The 20862-nt window shown below is 47.7% G+C and overlaps 1 protein-coding gene across 1 annotated transcript; it reads right to left on the bottom strand.

Moving 5' to 3' along the window:
• Positions 1–3984: 3984 nt before the first annotated feature.
• Positions 3985–7933, bottom strand: LOC128343769 (mast cell protease 1-like). The gene is made up of 3 exons (XM_053293205.1): positions 7829–7933; positions 7048–7299; positions 3985–4125 (listed from the first exon to the last, which is right to left on the bottom strand). Exons 1-3 carry the CDS (start codon positions 7931–7933, stop codon positions 3985–3987), a joined length of 498 nt encoding a protein of 165 aa, XP_053149180.1.
• Positions 7934–20862: the final 12929 nt, after the last annotated feature.

Below are 20862 nucleotides of genomic sequence, written 5' to 3'. Positions count from 1 at the left end.
AATAAATAAAAGTAATTTGCATGGCATGCATGTGTGTGAGAAAGGCAGGCATTAACGTCCTAAGCCCTGGAAGAGTCAGATGATTCCAGCAGTCGTTGGAAGCATTGCTGCTATCTGTGTCCCGTGGATATAACGGAGGCTGCAGCCAAGATGGGAAGCCAGAACCCAAGTCCCTGGTCATGGCATACAGATACAACAAAGCTGAAACCACCACGAAACTGATGAGGAGGCTGCTGCAGATGGTTTGTCTGCCGTCCTGCAGTGTGTTTTTGGATAGTTGAAGCCAAGCCCTTTAGGGATGAGGAACATGGGACTTCGAAATCCCATCCATGGGTGCTGCATGTGGTTTTTTTTTAGAAGATCTCAGCTCTTAGATGTCACTCACTCCACAGGTCTGCAGAGGACAGGTCCATCTTACCCAGGAGTGGCCGGGTGTGGTGGTCACCTCAGGGGCAGGGAGGGGTGTCGTGGGCAAAGTGCCAGGCGCCTGCCAGCACGGGCACGGCCCTGTGGGTACCACCCTTCCTCACCCAGCTGGGGCAAAACTGTTCATTGATGGGGAGGGGATCCTATTTCCCACAGGCAGCAAAACATCTTGGACAGCCCCTGATCTTACCTCTCGGTTTCCCAAGGGGAGAAGCCATCGGGGGGGAAACCCACAGCACGTTCTTCCTGCTGAGTTAATTGGTGCGTTGGCTTGCTGCTATCCTTTGCGAAAGGAGGGGAGGGTGAGGCAGTTCACTCTGGAGAGCAGAGTGACCTTGGCAGAAAGTTAGCCTGCTCCAGTCAACTTACGGGGTCTTTAGTTAGGGAGGGTGGGCATCATCTGCTCCCCTTTCCAATGTGCTTGTTAGGAGCCAGATCTATGGGCATCTAGTCCTCTGTCAACTAAGTGACCTGTCCCATGTGCCATAAATGGAGAGCGCATGATGCTGTGAGACTCCTGAGCATGTCAAGAGTGAGATCTCCAGGCATGGAGACACAAACACATAGGAACATAGGAAACTGCCATATACTGAGTCAGACCATTGGGCTATCTAGCTCAGTATTCCCAAATACTGATGCCCCAGTGTGCATCATTTAACACTTGCTTACATTGAACCGCATTTGCCATTTTGTCGCCCACTCCCCCAGTTTGGAGAGATCGTTTTGGAGCTCTTCACATAAGAACATAAGAACAGCCCTGCTGGATCAGGCCCAAGGAAGCCCATCTAGTCCAGCATCCTGTTTCGCACAGTGGCCCACCAGATGCCGCTGGAAGCCTCAGACAGGAGTTGAGAGCATGCCCTCTCTCCTGCCATTACTCCCCCGCAACTGGTACTCAGAGGCACCCCACCCCGAGGCTGGAGGTGGCCCACAGCCCTCCGACTAGTAGCCATTGATAGACCTCTCCTCCATGAAGTCATCCAAACCCCTCTTAAAGCCATCCAGGTCACAATCCATTTTGGATTTCACTACCCAAAAGAGTTTTGTATCATCTGCAAATTTGGCCACCTCACTGCTTACCCCAACTTCTAGATCATTTATGAATAACTTGAAAAGCACTGATCCCAGGACAGATCACTGGGGGACCCCAATTCTTACTTCCCTCCATTGTGAAAACTGTGCATTTATTCCTGCCCTCTGTTTCCCTTCCTTCAACCAGTTACCAATCCATACATGAACCTGTCTCCTTATCCCATGACTGCAAAGTTCACTTGAGCCTTTGGAGGGGAACTTGGTCAAAAGCTTTTTGGAAGCCCAGCTAGACTATGTCAACCGGATCATTTTTATCCATGTGCACGTTGTTACTAGTAGTGCTTTTCTGCCAGCTCCCAGAGCCCCCTTGTTTGTGGAGAGAAGAGCTGGTCTTGTGGTAGCAAGCAAGCATGACTTGTCCCCGTAGCTAAGCTGGGTCTGCCCTGGTTGCATATGAATGGGAGACTAGAAGTGTGAGCACTGGAAGATATTCCCCTCAGGGGATGGAGCCGCTCTGGGAAGAGCAGAAGGTTCCAAGTTCCCTCCCTGGCTTCTCCAAGATAGGGCTGAGAGAGATTCCTGCCTGCAACCTTGGAGAAGTCGCTGCCAGTCTGTGTAGACAATACTGAACGAGATGGACCAATGGTCTGACTCAGTATATGGCAGCTTCCTTTGTTCCTATAGTTTCAAATCATTGTATATGGCATTTATTAGAGAACTCCATTCTAGATAGAAAAGTGAGGAGTTAGGATCTCTAATCTAGCTAGCTAGCTGGATGCAGATGGATTCTGCATCTCTGCACACATGGTGCAGGGAGAGGAGCTTGCCATGTTGCAAGGTAGAAGGAACAGGAAGAGGAGGGAAGAAGGAAGGAAGTGGCTGGAAAGAAGGAACTCCCTGAGAGTAGCAATCTACATTCCAAAGGGATAGTGTCAGAGCAGTAGAGAAGGGATGACCAATGTCTTGACCCTCTAGCCCTCTGACTCACTAGTCTGTCCTCCACTGTCATTGAGACAAGAGACAGCGCAAAGTCCTTCACTTCCAACAACTTCCCTTCCCCTCCCCCCTCCCCCCTTTCCCCTCTCCCTCCACTAACTCCTGATTCCCAACCATCCCATTCCTGAGTGCCGTCCTTATCTCTCCTGCCCCCTTTCCTCTTTCCATCTCTTTCTGATTTGTGTTAGGTTTTAGGAAGATTTAATACTGACCTTACATACATCCACACACATGGGATAGAGACACTGAGTTACTGTTATTACTAGCTATCATTGAAATATTACTAGTAGCTCTGATTGATTGTTCTGTTTTCTGCTCAGTTAGGTTGATGCTGTTGCTCTTTTATACCCAATAAAGCCCATTGAATTATTTGGGAGTGTTTTGGTTTTCTTTCAACTTTCGTATCCAGACTATACATGGTCGCCGTATAAAGAAATGGTCCCTTTGTGACACAAGGGAAGGAGGGGGTGAATTCATATATTGGCCAGATTTACCCTGAAGTCCCTGTGAGCTATTGGGGAGCACTTCACACATGATGCGGGGGTTTGCACAGCACATGAGAGTGCAGCCTGGATTCTATTTGGGGTAAAAAAAAACCCCAACCCACTTTTTGCATCGGGTTTTTGGGATAACTGAGTTCGCAGTGAAGCCTCACAGAAAACCCGCAGTAAAGCCGGCCGGGTGGAGAACTCCCGCGACCTTGGTTCTGGCTTCCCGTCTCAGCTGCAGCCTCTATTATATCCATGGGACACAAATGGCTCTGCATCCAACCCCGGTTGGGAACTGACTCTTCCAGGGTTTGGGACGGTAATGCTTGCCCTTTTCACACACATGCGTGCCATGCAAATCACTTTTACTTTTTGAAGTTGCTGTAGAAAGTAAAATGCACAAGAGAGATACGGGATCCTTTTTTATTGTGCTATTATTTATTTGATGTAGGAGATGCGCCAGCCTCCCAGCTACACATAACTCTTCATCAGTCAATCGGCAAGCTTATAGCAGGTTTTGAATGGGTGACGATGGAGGAATGCAAGATGAGTGCGCTGCCTGTCTGCTACCACCCAGCTGGGGCCAAAGAAGGATTTGAAAGGAGCACTGAGTGGGTGACACCAATACAGGTGTGTTCCAGGCATATGGGGCAAGAAGAGAGAGTGGACGAAGATTCGTCTAAGGAAAAAGGCTCTGGGGTATGTGGGTGTGTTAAAGGTGGGAAGAGGAAAAATCATGGGAAGGGGTGCATGGGGAAGTAGGGGTGTAAGTATGGGGAAGTAAGGGTAGGGCAGGATAGGGCGGGACAAGGCTGAGGAACTTTCTCTGGGTGCAGGAAGGGATGAGGTGCCCGTGTAGGTGCAATAAAATAGCAATTGCATAGTAAACCTCCCGTGGACTGGCTCATTCCGATTGTGTGGCTTGTGTTGTTTTGCAACAGAGCCTCTTGCGGGTGGGAGAAGTAGCAGAAGGCAAGCCAAGCCACACATTCCACAAATGAAAGACATGGCGGCCCCCAGCCCAGATCAATAGTGCTCCTTTTCACAGGTCGGGCCCCATGACTTCCTTGATCCAGGGCAGGTAGTGGGCGACACGCGCGTACACCCCAGGCGGGAAGTCATAGCCGAACGAGACGATTCCATGCACCACACCGCCGCAGACCATGGGACCCCCGGAATCCCCCTGGGGAGAGAGAAGAAAGATCGGTAGGAGCCCAGAGGAGATGGGGAGCCAGCTGGCCGGGGCCCTGGATTTGAACCCCATCGCCTGGGCTCACCCTGAGCCTAGGGGAGGACTCTGTGGTGCATCCCGCAGCCTGCATAGCCGCCTTCAGACAAGAGAGGCAGCAGCTCTGAGCAAGAAGCCTCTAGACTAGTAGGGCAGAAAAACCCGGCTGCCCCCTTTCCCCTGGCCCATGGACCCTTTTCCGTGGCTTGCTCCAGCTACGAGATGCCAAGGGTTGCTGGGAAACTACTACTGGCCCGGTTGGTTGTGTCCCAGTCCCATTGCTGGTGGAGGAAGGCAAAAGCTGGTTTCCCAGTCATTCAAAATGAATTGTTAGAAGTTGTTCTTTGCAAGTATGCAAAGTGTGTGTGTGTGTGTGTTTGTGTACAGTATTGTTTGTTCCACCTGCAGGCAAGGTATTGTGAAAAGATGCATTACCTGGTGACTGATCAGGACACGTGTGGCATAGTTGTACAGCTTCAATGAACAGAGTATGGTTTTGTGGGCTCCCTCTCACAGGAATTCCCAGATGTTGTTGACTACAACTCCCACAATCCCCAAGCGAAAGCCACTGCAGCTGGGGATGCTGGGAGTTGTAGTCAACAACATCTGGGAATCCCTGTTAGAGGGAACACTGCCCTCCATTCCTTGAACCCAAGCCCACCCACCCCGGAAACTTGCTGGTTCTTTCAAGGGCCAATATTGCCACTTGCAGGGCAAGGACATCAAGGGATCTTGATTTGGAGAACACTCTCTCCGGGGCTAGGTCTGCCACAGCTGCTTTAAAGACACATCTTGGCTTGGCTAACAGTAAATGGAAATTCTCCCAAACGCTTTCCCCAAAACTAAAATGTGAAGGACCCTTTCTGCAAATGTCTAAGCTGAGATTTCTATTGTTGACAGTTAAGGTTTTGAGTTTCTTCTGTATACTTTTCGGGAGAGACTTCTAAAAAAAGTAAACCTTGGTTGTTTAAACTCAAGGGAATGATAGTAGAGTATCAACTTCCCAAATCTGCTTTCTGAGTACTCTTAAACTAGGGCTGGAATGTTAATCAGTTCAATAAGATTTGATTTTTTAAAAAATATTACAAAAGCCTAAGAAGATGCCACAGTTAATTGCAGCAGAACAGATTTAAAAAGACCACCAATCTGCTCTCTTCAATAAAAATTACTGATGGAGAGCACCATCTTAAGAGAAGTTTCTCCCCTTTTCTCTCTTGGAAGGGAATCTCTCTTTAATATGTCCACAAAAATGTGTGCAGCTGAAAAATGCCACTTTCCTCATGCACAGAAGGGAATGCCTCTTATAAGATGGTTCTGAATCTGGCCACAGCATATGTGTGCAGATGGCACACAGTCATGAGAAAGGGGGACAGGGTCATGTGTGGATTGGACAGGAAAAGAGGGTAGAATAAATGGACAGTTTTCACCGTGGAGAGAAGTAGGAAGTGGGGTCCCCCAGGTATCTGTACTGAGACCAGTGCTCTTTAACTTGTTCATAAATGATCTAGAAGTTGGGGTAAACAGTGAAGTGGCCAGATTTGCAACTGACACTGAACTATTTAGGGTAGTGAAATCCAAAATAGATTGTGAGGAGCCACAAAAATATATTTCCAAAGGGAGTGGGTGACAAAATGGCAAATGCGGTTCAATGAAGGCAATGTAATGTAAGCAACTGTAAAGTGATGCATATTGTGGAAAAAACTCCAACTTCACATATATATACTCATGGGATCTGAGCTGTCAGTGACTGACCAGGAAAGAGATGTTTGGGTCGTGGTGGACAGCTCGTTGAAAGTGTTGACTCAGTGCATGGCAGCAGTAAAAAAGGCAAATTCCATGCTCAGGATCATTAGGAAGGGGATTGAAAAAATGCTATTATTATAATGCCCTTATGCAAATCTATGGTGTGGCCACATCTGGAGTACTGCATACAGTTTTGGTAACCATTACTTAAGAAGGATGTTGTAGAACTGGAAAAGGTGCAGAAGAGGGCAACCCAGATGATCAGGGGCCTGGATCACCTTCCTTATGAGGCAAGGCTACAGCATCTAGGCGGGCTTCTTAGTTTGGAAAATAGGTGACTATGGGAAGACATGATAGAGATGTATTAAATTATGCATGGAGTAGAGATAGTGGACAGAGAGAAAATTTTCTCCCTCTCTTACAACCCAGAACCAGGGGTCTTCCCATGAAATTTAGGACCTACAAAAGGAAGTACTTTTATATACAGTACATAATTAATCAATGGAATTATCTCCCAAAGGATGTGGTGATGGCCACTAGTTTGGACAGCTTTAAAAGGGATTTGGACAAATTCATGGAGGACAGGTCTATCATTGGCTACTAGTCTGGTGGCTATGGGCCACCTCCAGCCTTAGAGGCACGATGCTTCTCGTTACCAGTTGCAGGGGAGCAACAGCAGGAGAGAGGGCGTGCCCTCACCTCTTGCCTGTGGGCTTCTCAGAGGCATCTGGTGGGCCACTGTGTGAAACAGGATGCTGAGCTAGATAGGCTTCCTTAGGCCTCAAGATCTAACAGGGCTGTTCTTCTGTTAAACCACAAACAAGAGTCATTTCGTCCCCTGCACATCTTAAAGGCGCCAACTGTTTTCTTTGTCAGACGTTTAATCACCTCCTCAACCCAACAATAGCTTGCAAAGTTTATTGCATTTTTTTTAAAAGCTGGCTGGTCTTGTGTATGAGGAGTACTCATCTTCCATTTCCGGTAAAAACAGATCTTTTTTTTCACCATTTTCTCTTGCCATATATTTACAAGGAGCTTTGAGGTCCTACATTCAGGATGCTGGACTAGATAAGCCTCAGGTCTGATCCAGCAAGGCTGTTCATTGTCACCTTAAGAAAGGTGGCTGATACTGACCTGGCTCGTGTCCCGCAGCTGGTGGTCGCTGCCTGCACAGATCATCCCATCATCCAAATTTGAGTAGATCATCATACATTTTTTATGGCTGTAGATGGTGATGTTGGTCTCGTAGAGCTTCTCTGTGGTCTGTAGTTCATCGATGAGGCCCCATTCAGCTGTGCTGCAGGGTGTCCCAGTGGGGAGGTCGCTGGTCGACTTTGGCAAGGGCACAACTTGGACGTACTTATTTAGAGTAGCCTTTGCAGTCAGCTGGGGAAAAGAGAAGAACAGGCAGGGAGAAGGAATGATCCATTATTGCTGTAGGAGGCTCCTAGGGGAAACTGGGAACTCCCTGCAGTCAAGAGAAAGTGCAGGGAACTGAGTTTTATTAAAAACAAGCAGGTTTCTAGTCCTGACGACTGTGGAAATGTACAACTGAGAGCCAAACTGCACATGAGGGCTAAGGTGTCAATAACCCTCACGGGCTCTCTTCTTATATCTATTTCCAAAAGTGCTGGATCCTGAGGTGTGCCAGCTCAGAACACTTGAGGCTGAGCATGAGGTTCCCGCAGAATCAGGGTCACCTGCAGATGCAACGGTTTCCTAGAAATCTGAAGGGGCTGAAAAATCGAAAACAGCCCCAATGCAACTCAGTGGTGCAGAATGTTCGCAGACCCAGAGTGCAGTTAACAGACAGGCAGACGGGCCTAGCTAATGAAAGGCGGGATGGGGAGCTTGGACAAACGGAGTGGGAAATTTCTCAGCTGAAGGATACTCTCACAAGACAGTCAAAACTCACAATCCATACACATCTGTACTGGGCGGTGGGGAGACACATGGCAGTAAGGGAAGGGGGCAGGTCTTGAATCCAAGCACTACCACTATCTTTTGGGACCTTCAACATGGCTGCTGTTTGCTCCACACAAAAAGAACTAATTGGTACACAGGTGTGCATGGAATGCCTGCCTAGAGTTCCTGATTTTATTTTTTATTTATTAACACATTTTTATACCAAAACTTATGTCTCTGGGCAGTTTACAACTCGCTTCATGAGTGTCACACCCAACCTGTGGCAGCTTCATTGGTTACCAGTCTGCTTCTGGGCTAGATTCAAGGTGCCGGGCTAGATCTTTTAATCTCTACACAGCTTGGGGCCGGAGTATCTGTCAGACCGCATTCGCCCATATGAACCTACCAGGGCCTTCCACGCATCATTTCAGGCTCTGCTCAGGCAGGGCCCCACCACTAATGGGGTGGGGACTAGAGACAGGGCCTTTTCGGTTGTGTCCCCTTGGCTTTGGAACACCCTCCCCGAAGAGCTTCGCCATGCTCTCTCCCTCAGTGTTTAAAAACCCTCAATTAACAATCCATCTTTTTAAAGCGGCCTTTTAATATTTTATCTGCTACTAATATCTGGTAGTTCTTAGCTTTTTATTAACTTTTAATTTGAAACTTCAAAAACAATAGTAATTTTAGCTGGTCTTTTAAATCTTTTATATTGGATTGCATCTATTTTGTTGATATTGTGAGTCGCCCTGAGCAGTAGTGTGCTGGAGGGGCAGGGTATAAACATTTAAAATAAATAAATAGTTCATCTCCTCCAGCCCCTTGTAATGCAGCTCAGTCAGTGTAACTGGAATAAATGTGTGTTTCCCCCCTGTTTACCCTTCCTCCACTTCTCGTCCCTTCCTCTGTCTACTCTGTATCAAATTATAATAGCAAAGCCCTTAGGGTACAGATCTGTCCTTTTCTGCTTTGCAAAGCGATTGTCCTAGATAAATAATAATGCCTTCCAAAAAAATGTGGCGGTTATCCTGTTTTCTCAGGACCCCCTTTCCCCTTTCGACGGGGCGGGTCCTCCACCAGGCACAGGTGGGAGACCTCAAGGCCACCCTGGCAGGAGAGGAGGCTGTGGACTGTTCCTTACGGCCCTTTGCAGGCGTGATCTTAGGCGTGGCCTCCCTTGGAGTATGGTGTCCATTTCTGGGCCCTGCATTTTGGAAAGGGATGTTGCTTAGACCCAAAGGGGTTCAGATGACTGCATCCAAGATGGTGAGGGGGCATGAGACATAAGTTCTGCGAGAACTGGGTATGATTAATCTGGAAAAGAGAAGACCAAAGGGAGAGACAGGAGCTGCCTTCAGAGCCAGCGTGAGCATGGTGTAGTGGTTAGAGTGCAGGACTAGGACCGGGGAGACCCGAATTCGAATCCCCATTCAGCCATGAGACTTGCTGGGTGACTCTGGGCCAGTCACTTCTCTCTCAGCCTAACCTACTTAATATAATAAATAAATAAATAAATTCTCTCTCTTTCTCTCTCTCTCTCTCTCTCTCTGAAGGGCTGTCACATGGAGGGCAGAGTGGGCTTATTTTTATCTGTAAACTTTGAGAACTTCTGTTGAAAAGTAGCGTTTAAATATTTGTAGTAGTAGCAGTTGTTGTCATTGTTGTTATCTATTCTTGAGGTCAGAACCAATAGGACAAAATGACAAGGCAACAGATTTGAGCTGGACATTGGGAGGGTTTGCCTAACTGTTTGAGCTGCTGGACAGCGTAACAGCCTGCCTCATGCAGCGATGGACCGTTCTTCGCTGGAGATTTCCAAACAGAGGCTGGAGGGTCACCTGTCAGGGATGCTGCAGCCAATACCTGCATTGATCAAGGGAATGGACTGGAAAACCTCCAGGCTCCCTTCCAACACTATAATTCAATGATCCCGTGAAAAATCCTTACTTGTAGGGCAGGAAGACAACAGCATTCCCCTGCCCTTTGTCTCTAGAGTCTGGGCTTAACAGGAATTCTGCTCCTGAACATGGGAAGTAGCAACTTCCTTCCTCCACGGAGCAGTGGGGCTGAAGACCTCCAGGGTCCCTTCCCTCCCTAATATTCTATGATTCTGTGGGAAAAATTATTTGCAGGGCATGAAGGCAACAGCCTTCTTTGTCTCTTTATTTATTGGAAATATTAATACTCCGCCCCTCCACGACAATACTGCTCAGGGCGGCTCATAGCATTAATAAGATAGATACAATATAAAGGGTTTTTAAAAAATAAAATTAAACAAGTTAAAAGACCAAGCTAAAACCGCATTGAAAATTACAAGTTTTAAAGTTTCAAATTGTTTTTAATAAAAAGCTAAAAACGAGAACTAAAAAAACCTACCAGATTTAAGCAGCAAATAAAACATTAAAAAGCCTTTAAAAAAAAGATCTCTTTGTTTTTTTCAAAACATGGATGGAGGGAGCATGGCAAAGCAGGTATTCTGCTCCTGAATATGGGCTCTCTATTGAGCTATAAAGGAAAAGCCATAGATAGCTCTCCATTAATTTGTCTACTCTTTTTAAAAAAAATACCCTCTGAGATGCTGCCTATCTGTTGCTGGGAAGTCTGGAAACCAATAAGGGTCACAGTGTACTTGTGGGCAAAAGCTGTTGCATTGTTTGTGGACAGCTACCAGCCACCTAAGGATGCAGCGGGAAATGACTTGATTATCAAGCCAGAGGTTGCTGGTTCAAATCCCCACTGGTATGTTTCTCAGATTATGGGAAACACCCATATTGGGCAGCAGCGATAGGCATAATCTCACACTGTGCGGGCTGAGGCAATGGTCAACCCCTCCTGTATTCTACCCAAGAAAACCACAGGGCTCTGTGGGCACCAGGAGTCGAAATCGACTCCACGGCACACTGTACTTGACTTGACTTTGCCATGGGAAAGGGGAAACAAGAATGGGTGGGTATCTTGTGCAGGTATCCTGCAGGTATCTTGTGAGATCCTACCCTGCAATATGAAAATAAATACAGAACACACTTCCTCCCCAGAATTCTTCCCTGACAACTTGCAAAGCTAACTCTCTGGTCTGAGTGTTCTGCTGCTGTGCAAGTGTCTGATAATCAGCATTAAGTCTATAACTGCAGTAGCTGCAGTAGCGAAGTAAAAACCCCAGCCTCAGAGGCAGTCTACCTCTGAACAGAACTGATACATACACTTGGTGACTGTTTTGTGCTTTGTTTTGCAGAGCAAAGACCGTAAATAAAATTCTGATCTGTTCTATTCACTTGTTAGCAGTCAGGAGAGCTATTGTTAGGAGAGATACCATCAGGATGCTTTCCAGATAAGCCCCTCAAAAGTGGCTAAATGCCTCCTTCTGGCAAATTGCATTCAAAACATAATTTGAATGGAAAAAAACCCACCCATTTAACGCCGGATATACGAGATCCTACGGTAGCTCTGTATTGCAGCGATTAAATTCGAAACAAGGCCTTGGAAATGTGAATGGCACCCCACTGTCCACGTAGGGACTGCGGCGTCACAACACAGGAAGTGTGGAAGCACACTTCAGAGATCCAAGGTGACCCTGTTGCAGGGTCTAATCTGGAAAGAGCCCAGGAGAGGGCTATCGCTTCCTAGAGGCCTCTGGCTGGCCAGCTGCTGGGAGATGGGATGTGGCCCTTGACTAAGGCAAGCTGCACAACTTTGCCCCACCAACTGTTGGACTACAATGCTCCTCATCCCCACCCAATGTAACCAGCAGTCGGGGATGATGGCTGTTGTAGTCTGGCGGGTCGAAGTTTTGCAGACCCGCACTAAATGGACCATTTGGTCTGATCTATCTGGGTTCCCTTCATCTTCACCTGGTACCTTCCGTCTTCACCTGGTACCTCTGTCCAAAGCACACTTAGAGTAAGACAAGAGAATGTCCCCTTGGCCCAGTCGGGTGCCAGAAATGAGCTCACCGGTTTCCATCGTGATTGACTCACCAGGCTGGGCCAGTGAGGAGAACAACAGCAGGAGCAAAACTGGCCGGAGGAGACGGCTCATCTTGAAGGCTAGTTTTCCCAGGTGAGCAAATACTTAAGACTTCAGCTGCTCCACCTCACTTGGATTTATAGAGACCCTTCAATTTGACTCACCCACCACAAAGCCGCAAAGGCTGGGCTTGCAATCTAATAGCAGGATTTCAGGCAGCTTAACGTGTGGGCCATCTTTTCTGGGTGGTCATGGAAAAGTCATCACTCAAACAGCAATCTGATAGAGAGAGAGACTCTGTGTGTGTGTGTGTGGGGGGGGGTTATTGTGCTGGGATCCAGGCACAATATTACTATAAGAACAGCCCTGCTGGATCAGGCCCAAGGAAGCCTCTCTAGTCCAGCATCTTGTTTCACACAGTGGCCCACCAGATGCCTCTGAGAAGCCCACGGGCAAGAGATATGTGCATGCCCTCTCTCTTGCTGTTGCTCCCCTGCTGCTAGTATTGAGCGGCATCATGCCTATGAGGCTGGAGGTGGCCTATAGCCCTCAGACTAGTAGCTATTGACTACTAGTAACCTAGATAATTTTGGAGCCCGGACCTGAAGGGCTTCACAGCCACCACCCCCGGCTGCTTGAGGGCTGGGGTGGAGGGGTCGGGGGGGGGAGTCAAATATTTTAAAATAAACTTTTTTAAAGTGCCACTGTGTAACAGGGGCTGCCAGTGGGTGGGTGTGCACTCAGGGGAGATGGCAAGAACTCTTTCTCTGAGCCTGCCTGCCTCCCAAATGACAGATGGGGCTGTTTTTGGCCCATTGGAGAAACACCACCACAAGACCAGCTGAAGAGGTCCGTAGACGTCTCTGCCAGGCCTTGACCATTCAGACCTACGAGCCAGCCCAAAACTTTAGGAGCCAGACAAGGTTCACTGGGCAAAACTGCCAGACTTAGTGACAAACACTGTGCGTGGGCTGAGAGGCTAAATGGACTTCTCTGTATCCTGTAGAAACACAAGCAGTGGCCTTATACCAAGCCTGCCCCTTGATCGATCCAGCTCAGTGTGGTCTACTTTGACAGTGGCTTTCCAAGGTTTCAGGTGGGAGCTTTTCCCAGTCCTACCTGAGGAGATGCTGCCAGGGATCGAACTTGAGAGCTTCAGCATACCAAGCAGATACTTCCCCACTGAGATATTTATTTTTTTAAATTATTTTTACATGTATATCCCTCTCTTCCGCCAAGGAGCCCAGAGCAGTGTACTACATACTTGTGTTTCTCCTTACAACAACCCTGTGAAGTAGGTTAGGCTGAGAGAGAAGTGACTGGCCCAGAGTCACCCAGCTAGTTTCATGGCTGAATGGGGATTTGAACTCAGGTCTCCCCGGTCCTAGTCCAGCACACTAGCCGCTACACCACGCTGGCTCCTTTAAAGCTGATGAACTATTATTTACATTTTATATCCCGCTCTTCCTCCAAGGAGCCCGGAGCGGTGTACTACATATTTAAGTTTCTCCTCACCACAACAACCCTGTGAAGTAGGTTAGGCTGAGAGAGAAGTGACTGGCCCAGAGTCACCCAGCAAGTCTCATGGCTGAATGGGGATTTGAACTCAGGTCTCCCCGCTCCTAGTCTAGCACTCTAACCACTACACCACGCTGGCCCCATCCCCTTGACAAGCAATGTACTTAGAAGAGAAACTAGGCTGCCTAGGACAAATGAGTAGGTAGAGGTAAAATAAAGAGGTATTAAATAACTCTGCTTCTGAATATCCTAGTCTAGGTGCCACCACAGTTAAATTTTAGGCGTCAAGGGCTCCCTGGCACATTTCTAGACAGATTTCTTGTATGAGCTGCTTGGCCATCTGGACCTCTGTCCTGGAGCCTGGAAAGGGATGAAAAACCCCAACATTTAGGCTAGTTGAGTTTTGCCTATGAGCAAACAGCAGAACCATAAAATGTGAGAGAGGGAAGGGACCTTGGAAGCTGGTCTTGTGGTAGCAAGCATGACTTGTCCCCTTAGCTAAGCATTTGAATGGGAGACTTGATGTGTGAGCACTGCAAGATATTCCCCTCAGGGGATGGAGCCGCTCTGGGATGAGCAGAAGGTCCCAAGTTCCCTTCCTGGTAGCTTCTCCAAGAGAGGGCTGAGAGAGAATCCTGCCTGCAACCTTGGAGAAGCCGCTGCCAGTCTGTGAAGACAATACTGAGCTAGATAGACCAATGGTCTGACTCAGTATATGGCACCTTCCTATGTTCCAACCCGCTGCTCAGCTCAGGAATCGGCTGCAGCATCCCTGAGAGGTTCCCTCTCCAGCCTCTGTTTGGAAACCCTCAGCAAAGAAGAGCTCACCACTGCATGAGTCAGCCTGTTCCACTTACTCCACGAGGAATGGTATTTTATGCACTTTTAGAAACCCAAGAACTACTATGAAACGTTATCAGTGTTGGCAAATGAAAATTGGCAGGAACAGCCTCCAAAGGTCACTCCATGGAGAGAGCACGACAATTTGTTCATTGCTGCCTTGACCCTAACCCTTTACTCTGTGCAAAAATGACTGCAATTTTACCCTGAGCAGTAAAACCTTTTACCCTTTTCAGTAGGGATCGAAATGGGCGACAGGAAACTAGATAGACAGGAAGGGAGGGTAGATATTGCTCATGTATTAAGTGTCCCACAGTCCTTATAGAAAGGAAATCCTTCCTAATGTCTAGCGTGAATCGGCTTCCTTGTAATTTCAATCCACTGGTTCTAACCCTGCCCTCAGGATCAACAGAGAAGATTTCCATGTTTCACTCCCTTGCCTGTGGGACAACCCTTCAGGTATATGAAAACTGCTATAATCTCTCCCCACCTCCTTATGGCAGTCATTTAAGTCATCCACATCATGCCCCGGGATACAGCATGCTTGCATGGCAATGTGGATAAGAATGCCTGCCACAGTTTTTCCATACCTGCTCCCACTGCCACCCACCCACCCCACTTTTCTTTTTTAAAACCCACACTGCCTCCTCTGACAAAGCTGCCTCCTCTTTCTGGTCCTTCCCTGACTGGAACAAGAAAAGAAAAAGGGAATCTCCTCCTGTGAGCTGAGGCTGGTTTCTTCTGGGCCACAGGAGCAAGCAAGCTAGCCATCTTGAGCTTAGCTATGAAGCAAGATAGAAAAAGTTTCGACTCTTTCAAACTTTGGTGCTGGAGAAGACTTTTGAGGATACCAATGAAAAGAAGACTTTTGAGAAGCCAGGAAAACAAACAAATGGATGGTTGGACAAATCAATGCAGAATTTCACTCGAGGCACAAATGACCTGGCTCAAACTATCATACTTCGGACACATTCTCAGCTCCATTGAGAAGTCCATAATGCTGGGAAAAGTTGAAGGAAAGAGAAGAAGCCGACGACCAGCAGCAAGGTGGATGGACAGCAATGCGGAGAGACCTTACAGGCCAAGTGGAAGACAGATCATCCTGGAGAGAATCTATCTACTGTATGTGGTTGACATCGAATTGACAGCATTTAATCAATCAATCAATCAATCAATCAATGTATGCACTGCTTCCAGCCCCATGGATTCTTGAGTTCTGCTCCTAGACCCCAGCTATTTGACAACTCTGGAGCCACTTGAAGTTATGGTCAGCTACTTCCGGGCTCTCAGTCACATGGACGTGACTCTTGTACCGAAGTGTGGCCCACCATCAAAACAAAGAATTCTTACATTCTTACATGTGTTCCTGAGGGCACAAACAGCAATTGAAGTCACAGGAATGTAAGAATATAAAACAGGTATATTTATGCAGTGGCTACCACACCATCCAGAACAGACTAAAGAGGATTTGGTAGGCCCCCCCAGGGGGTGTGGAGGCCCTGGGCTTCGGCCCCAAAGTCCAGGGGTAAGAGTGCCACTACTCCCCCCCCCCGGCCCCCACACCTGCCACTAGAGAGCAGATCTAGTCCATCCATCACACTAAGATTCAGGAGCTAACTGAGGTTTGGCAGTTATTCCTCCTGCAGTATGTTAAGCCCTAGAATGTCGATAATTTGTAACTCAATGGATTCATGTGTGTTCTCTCTCCCCCTTCCCAATCCCACCCCTGCTCTTGTGACAGCAAGCATGAATTATTCCCTTTGCTAAGCAGGGCCCACTCTGGTTTGCATTTGAATGGGAGTCTACATGTGTGAGCCCTGTAAAATATTTCCCATAGGGGATGGGGAGTGCACCTGAATGCTTGGATGAAGGAAGTTCCAAGTTCCTTCCCTGGCAGCAGCTCCAAGATAGGGCCGGGGGAGACTCCTGCCTGCAACCTTGGAGAAGCCGCTGCCAGTCTGTGTAGACAACACTGAGCGAGATGGACAGACTCGGTACAAGGCAGCCTCCTGCGTTCCTAACAGATATCCTTTAGGAGGTCATCTGTGAAGCTACACTGGTTCCCTTGAGACTTTCAGCTTTCAGACTACGGCCTGCCAGGAACTCTGGTTGGGGAAAAAAGGAAGTATCAAAACCACCGGCTGTTCAATATCTGCAAAGAGTTATCAGTGAAAACTCTTCCTCTTCAGAACTCAGAGCATTGTGAGCCATCCGCTCAAAACGTCTTCGTGTCCTCCGCCTGATACATTTGACCTCAACGCTAGGGCCGTCTCCCACTATGACCCAGTGATGCTATCTGCACTAAATGGAATTATTATCTTTGATGTTATGCATGTGCTCTTTCTGTGTAGATATATTTCTAATCACGTAAAGCACTGAGGGCCGCCCAGACTTTGGGAGAACTTCCAGTGAAAGTGAGCCTGCCATGGCCTGAGTAGGCTGGTCCACTGTCCAACAGCTCCTGGAGTGGGAAACTTCTCCCCAGTGTCTAGCCTAAATCTGCTTCCTTACCCAATTCCAGCCCATTAGTTCTAAGTCTTAATCTCAGCAGCAACAGAGAATGGACATTTATTTATTTAACATATTTTTATACTGCCCCAAAACTTGCATCTCTGGGCGGTTTACAGTTAAAATTGTTTAACACATTAAAACAATTGAAATCATCTAAACAAACATTAAAGTCATTTAAAACCAACATTAAAAATTAAAACCATAAATATAATAATAATGATAATAATAATAATAATAATAATAATAATAATAATAATAATAATAATTTGTTTTATATTGTTTTTATAATGTTTTATGTATTTTAACCTGTGATTTTAATGTTGGGATTTGTACACTGCCTAGAGATTTACATATCAGGCGGCATAAAAATATTTATTTATTTTATTATTTTTAAAAAATAAATATATATATATAAAATTTAAAAATAGATAATTAAATATGATAATTAATTAATTAATTAAACTCCTAGGTGAATAAATGTGTCTTCAGTGCCTTTTAAAAAGTTGCCAGAGATGGGGAGGCTCTTATTTCAACAGGGAGCACATTCCAAAGTCCAGGGTCTTCAACATTCCCAAAGTAGCCGCCAGACAAGTTGGTGGCAACCACAGACGAACCTCTCCAGATGATCATAACAAGCAGTGGGGCTCATGGCGAAGAAGATGTTCTCTTTATTTCCCAGGGCCTAAGCTGTTTAGGGCTTTATAGGTAACTAGTGAATTTTGGCCCGTTGAACAACGGGCCCTAGTAATGGCTCTCCTGTCCCCCTGCTGCCATTCCGCCCCCTCCCTCCCTCCCAGCTGACCCCCCCCCCCATTAAGGGCCAAATCGGCCCAGCCACTTGCCCCCGCAGCTTCTGCTGCCGACCAACCGGCCGCCCACCCAGCTGCCGATACCTCCTTACCGCCGGCACACGTCCTCCGCTTGATCCGCTGATCAATTAACAGAAGGAGAGAGGTGCTTGCATGCAGAGCTCTACTCTCTTTAAAGTCTCTTCCCGAACTGGCGGTTTGGGCGGCAAGGACGCAAAGCGCCAGTTCGGGAAGAGACTTTAAAGAGAGTGGAGCTGTGCATGCGAGCACCTCTCTCCTTCTGTTAATTGATCAGCGGATCAAGCGGAGGACGTGTGCCGGCGGTAAGGAGGTATCGGCAGCTGGGTGGGCGGCCAGTTGGTCGGCGGCGGAAGCTGCGGGGGCAAGTGGCTGGGCCGATTTGGCCCTTAATGGGGGGGGTCAGCTGGGAGGGAGGGTCGGCGGCATCGGCCGCGGGTGCCTTTTTTTTAATATTTAAGTGGCCTCCGCTCCGCCCCCGGCCTCCGTCTCTTTTGGCCAAGGCAGCAGCTCCGCCGCTGCCTCGCTCAGTTTACCCCGGCGCCGGTTTTCTGGCTTCTTCGGGGCGGCCGCTTCTGGCTGCCCAAGATGGCTGCCGGGTACCGGCGAGCGTGTCTCCCTTGCCCTGTTCTGGGCCTGCGCTTTGCGCAGGCGCAGAACAGGGCAGGGAGGCACAGACACACGCTTGGTGTCCGTCCACAGACGGACACCAAGCGTTTTATTAGAGAGGATAGCCATCACCTTGTATTCTGCCTGAAAACATATCGGCAGCCAGTGTAGCTCTTTCAACACAGGAGTAATATGGTCTCTCCGAGATGATCCAGAGACCAACCGGGCTGCCGCATTCTGGACCAACTGCAGTTTCTGGACTACATACAAAGGCAGCCCCACATAGAGCGCATTGCAGTAATCCAGCCTATAGGTTACCAGCATATGTACCACCATTTTGAGGTCGTTCATCTCAAGAAACAGATGCAGTTGGCGTATCAGCTGAAGCTGATAAAAGCACCTCTGGCCACTGCCTCAACCTGGGACAGCAGGGAGAGGTTCGGGTCCAGAAGCACCCCCAGACTGCATACCTGTTCCTTCCAGGTGAGTGTGACCCCATCCAGAACCAGCAGATCAAAATCGTCTCCTGAGTTCTGACACCACACAATAAGTACCTCCGTCTTATCTGGATTCAGCCTCAGTTTGTTATCCCTCATCCAGCCCATCACTGCCTCTAGTCAGGCATTTAGGGAGGTCATGCCTTCTCCTGATGATGTTGACATGGAGAAATAGTTTTAGGTGTCATCAGCATATTGATAACACCCTGTACCAAATCTCCTGATGAACTCTCCCAGCGGTTTCATGTAGCTGTTAAACAACATCGGAGACAATATGAAGCTCCGAGGGACACCATACAAAAGTTCAGAATTTGAAGAACAGTCTCCAAGGGACACCATCTGGAATCTGCCCGTAAGGTAGGAGTGGAACCACTGCAAAGCAGTGCCTCCCAGCCCCAACCCCCTCAGACGCTCCCGAAGGATACTGTGGTTGATAGTATCGAAAGCTGCTGAGAGATCCAAAAGGACCAACAGAGTCACACTTCCTCTGTCAATTGCCAGTTGGAGATCATCCACCAGGCCGACCAAGGCAGTCTCCACCCCATAGCCTGCCCGAAAGCCGGTTTGAAATGGGTCTGGATAATCAGTTTCCTCCAAGACCACCTGGAGCTGGGAGGCCACCACCCTCTCAATCACCTTGCCCAACCATGGAAGGTTGGAGACAGGCCTGTACTTGCTTAACTCTGAGGGATCCAAGGCAGGCTTCTTCAGAAGCAGTCTAATGATTGCCTCCTTAAGACAAGGAGGCATCCTGTCCTCCTTCAGAGAAGCATTTATAATCTCCACCAGGCCCTCTACAATAGCTTCCCTACCAGATAGTATAAGCCATGTCGCACAAGGATGAAGAGGGCAGGTGGTAGGCCACACCATTCCAAGCAACCTGTCCACATCCTCAGGAGTCACAAACTGAAATTGATCCAGAGTCGTCACATAAGAGGAGTTGCTGGACACCTCAGCATCAGACTATGTAACGATAGTGGAGCTTGAATCTAAGTCATTATTAGTCGTACATTAGTCCTACACTAAGTCGTACATTAACAAAGGAACATAGGCGCAGCTGCCATATACTGAGTCAGACCATTGGACCATCTAGCTCAGTATTGTCTACACAGACTGGCAGAGGCTTCTCCAAGGTTGCAGGCAGGCGTCTCTCTCAGCCTTATCTTGGAGATGCTGCCAGGGAGGGAACTTGGGACCTTCTGCTTTTCCCAGAGCAGCTCCATCCCCTGAAGGGAAATATCTTACAGTGCTCACACATGTAGTCTCCCATCCAAATGCAAACCATGGCCAACCCTGCTTATCAAAGGAGACAATTCATGCTTCCTACTGCAAGACCAGCCCTCCTCCCTAAGCTTCAGTGGTTTGAAGCATGACACATTCCAGGCTGACATGTCCTTTCAATAGGTACCAGACATGATCAGAAATCAAACCATCAAAATTCTAGGTTCCATTCGGGTTTAAATTAATCAGAGTTTTTTTTTTAAAAAAAAATATTTTAACTCTCCAGCTAAGTAACAAGTTAAATGTTAAACCAGTCTTCCCACATGATCTTCTAGCAATGGAGCTGAAAGCAAGACCTAGTGAGTCAGTCAAAAACCCTAATAGCTGAAAGGAAGGGCATATTTCTTCCCAAACTATTTCTGTCTCTTTAGTTAACAACAACAACAAACAAGTTTATTTGTTAGCCACCCCATAACAAATTGTTCTCTTGGTGTCTCACAACAGAGGATTAAAACATACAATTAAAAAAACATAACACTTTGTTTATTTATTTATTTTAAAAAATCATATATGCCGCCTCCTCCAAAGTCTCTAGGCAGTGGACAACAACAGTACCAACCACAATCACGAAGTCCAGGGCCTCCACACCCCCTGGGGGCCCCCAAATCCTCCTTCGTCTGTTCTGGGTGGTGTGGTTTGTGCCCTCAAGAACCCACATGTTAAAAAATGATGCTTGACTTGCAGCAGGAGGGGAGGAGGGCAGGCTCCAAGGCCTTTAGGTCCAGGCTCCAAAATCACCTAGCTGCACCTCTGGGGAGGAGATATGCAAGAGATACATGCAGAAAACCCATGCCTGGATCCCAGCGCAACACCCTCCCACACACACACACCCCCACGCACACACACACACAAACTATCAGATTGCCGTTTGAATGAGGGCTGTTTCATGTGACCGCCCAGAGAAGATGGCCCACACGTTGAGCTGCCTGAAATCCTGCGATTAGATTGCAAGCCCAGCCTTTGCGGCTTTGTGGTGGGTGAGTCAAATGGAAGGGTCGCTA

The sequence above is a fragment of the Hemicordylus capensis genome, chromosome 2 (genome assembly GCF_027244095.1).
Source record: "Hemicordylus capensis ecotype Gifberg chromosome 2, rHemCap1.1.pri, whole genome shotgun sequence".
NCBI classification, from domain to species: Eukaryota; Metazoa; Chordata; class Lepidosauria; order Squamata; family Cordylidae; genus Hemicordylus; species Hemicordylus capensis.
This window is presented reverse-complemented; position numbering and strand designations above follow the sequence as displayed.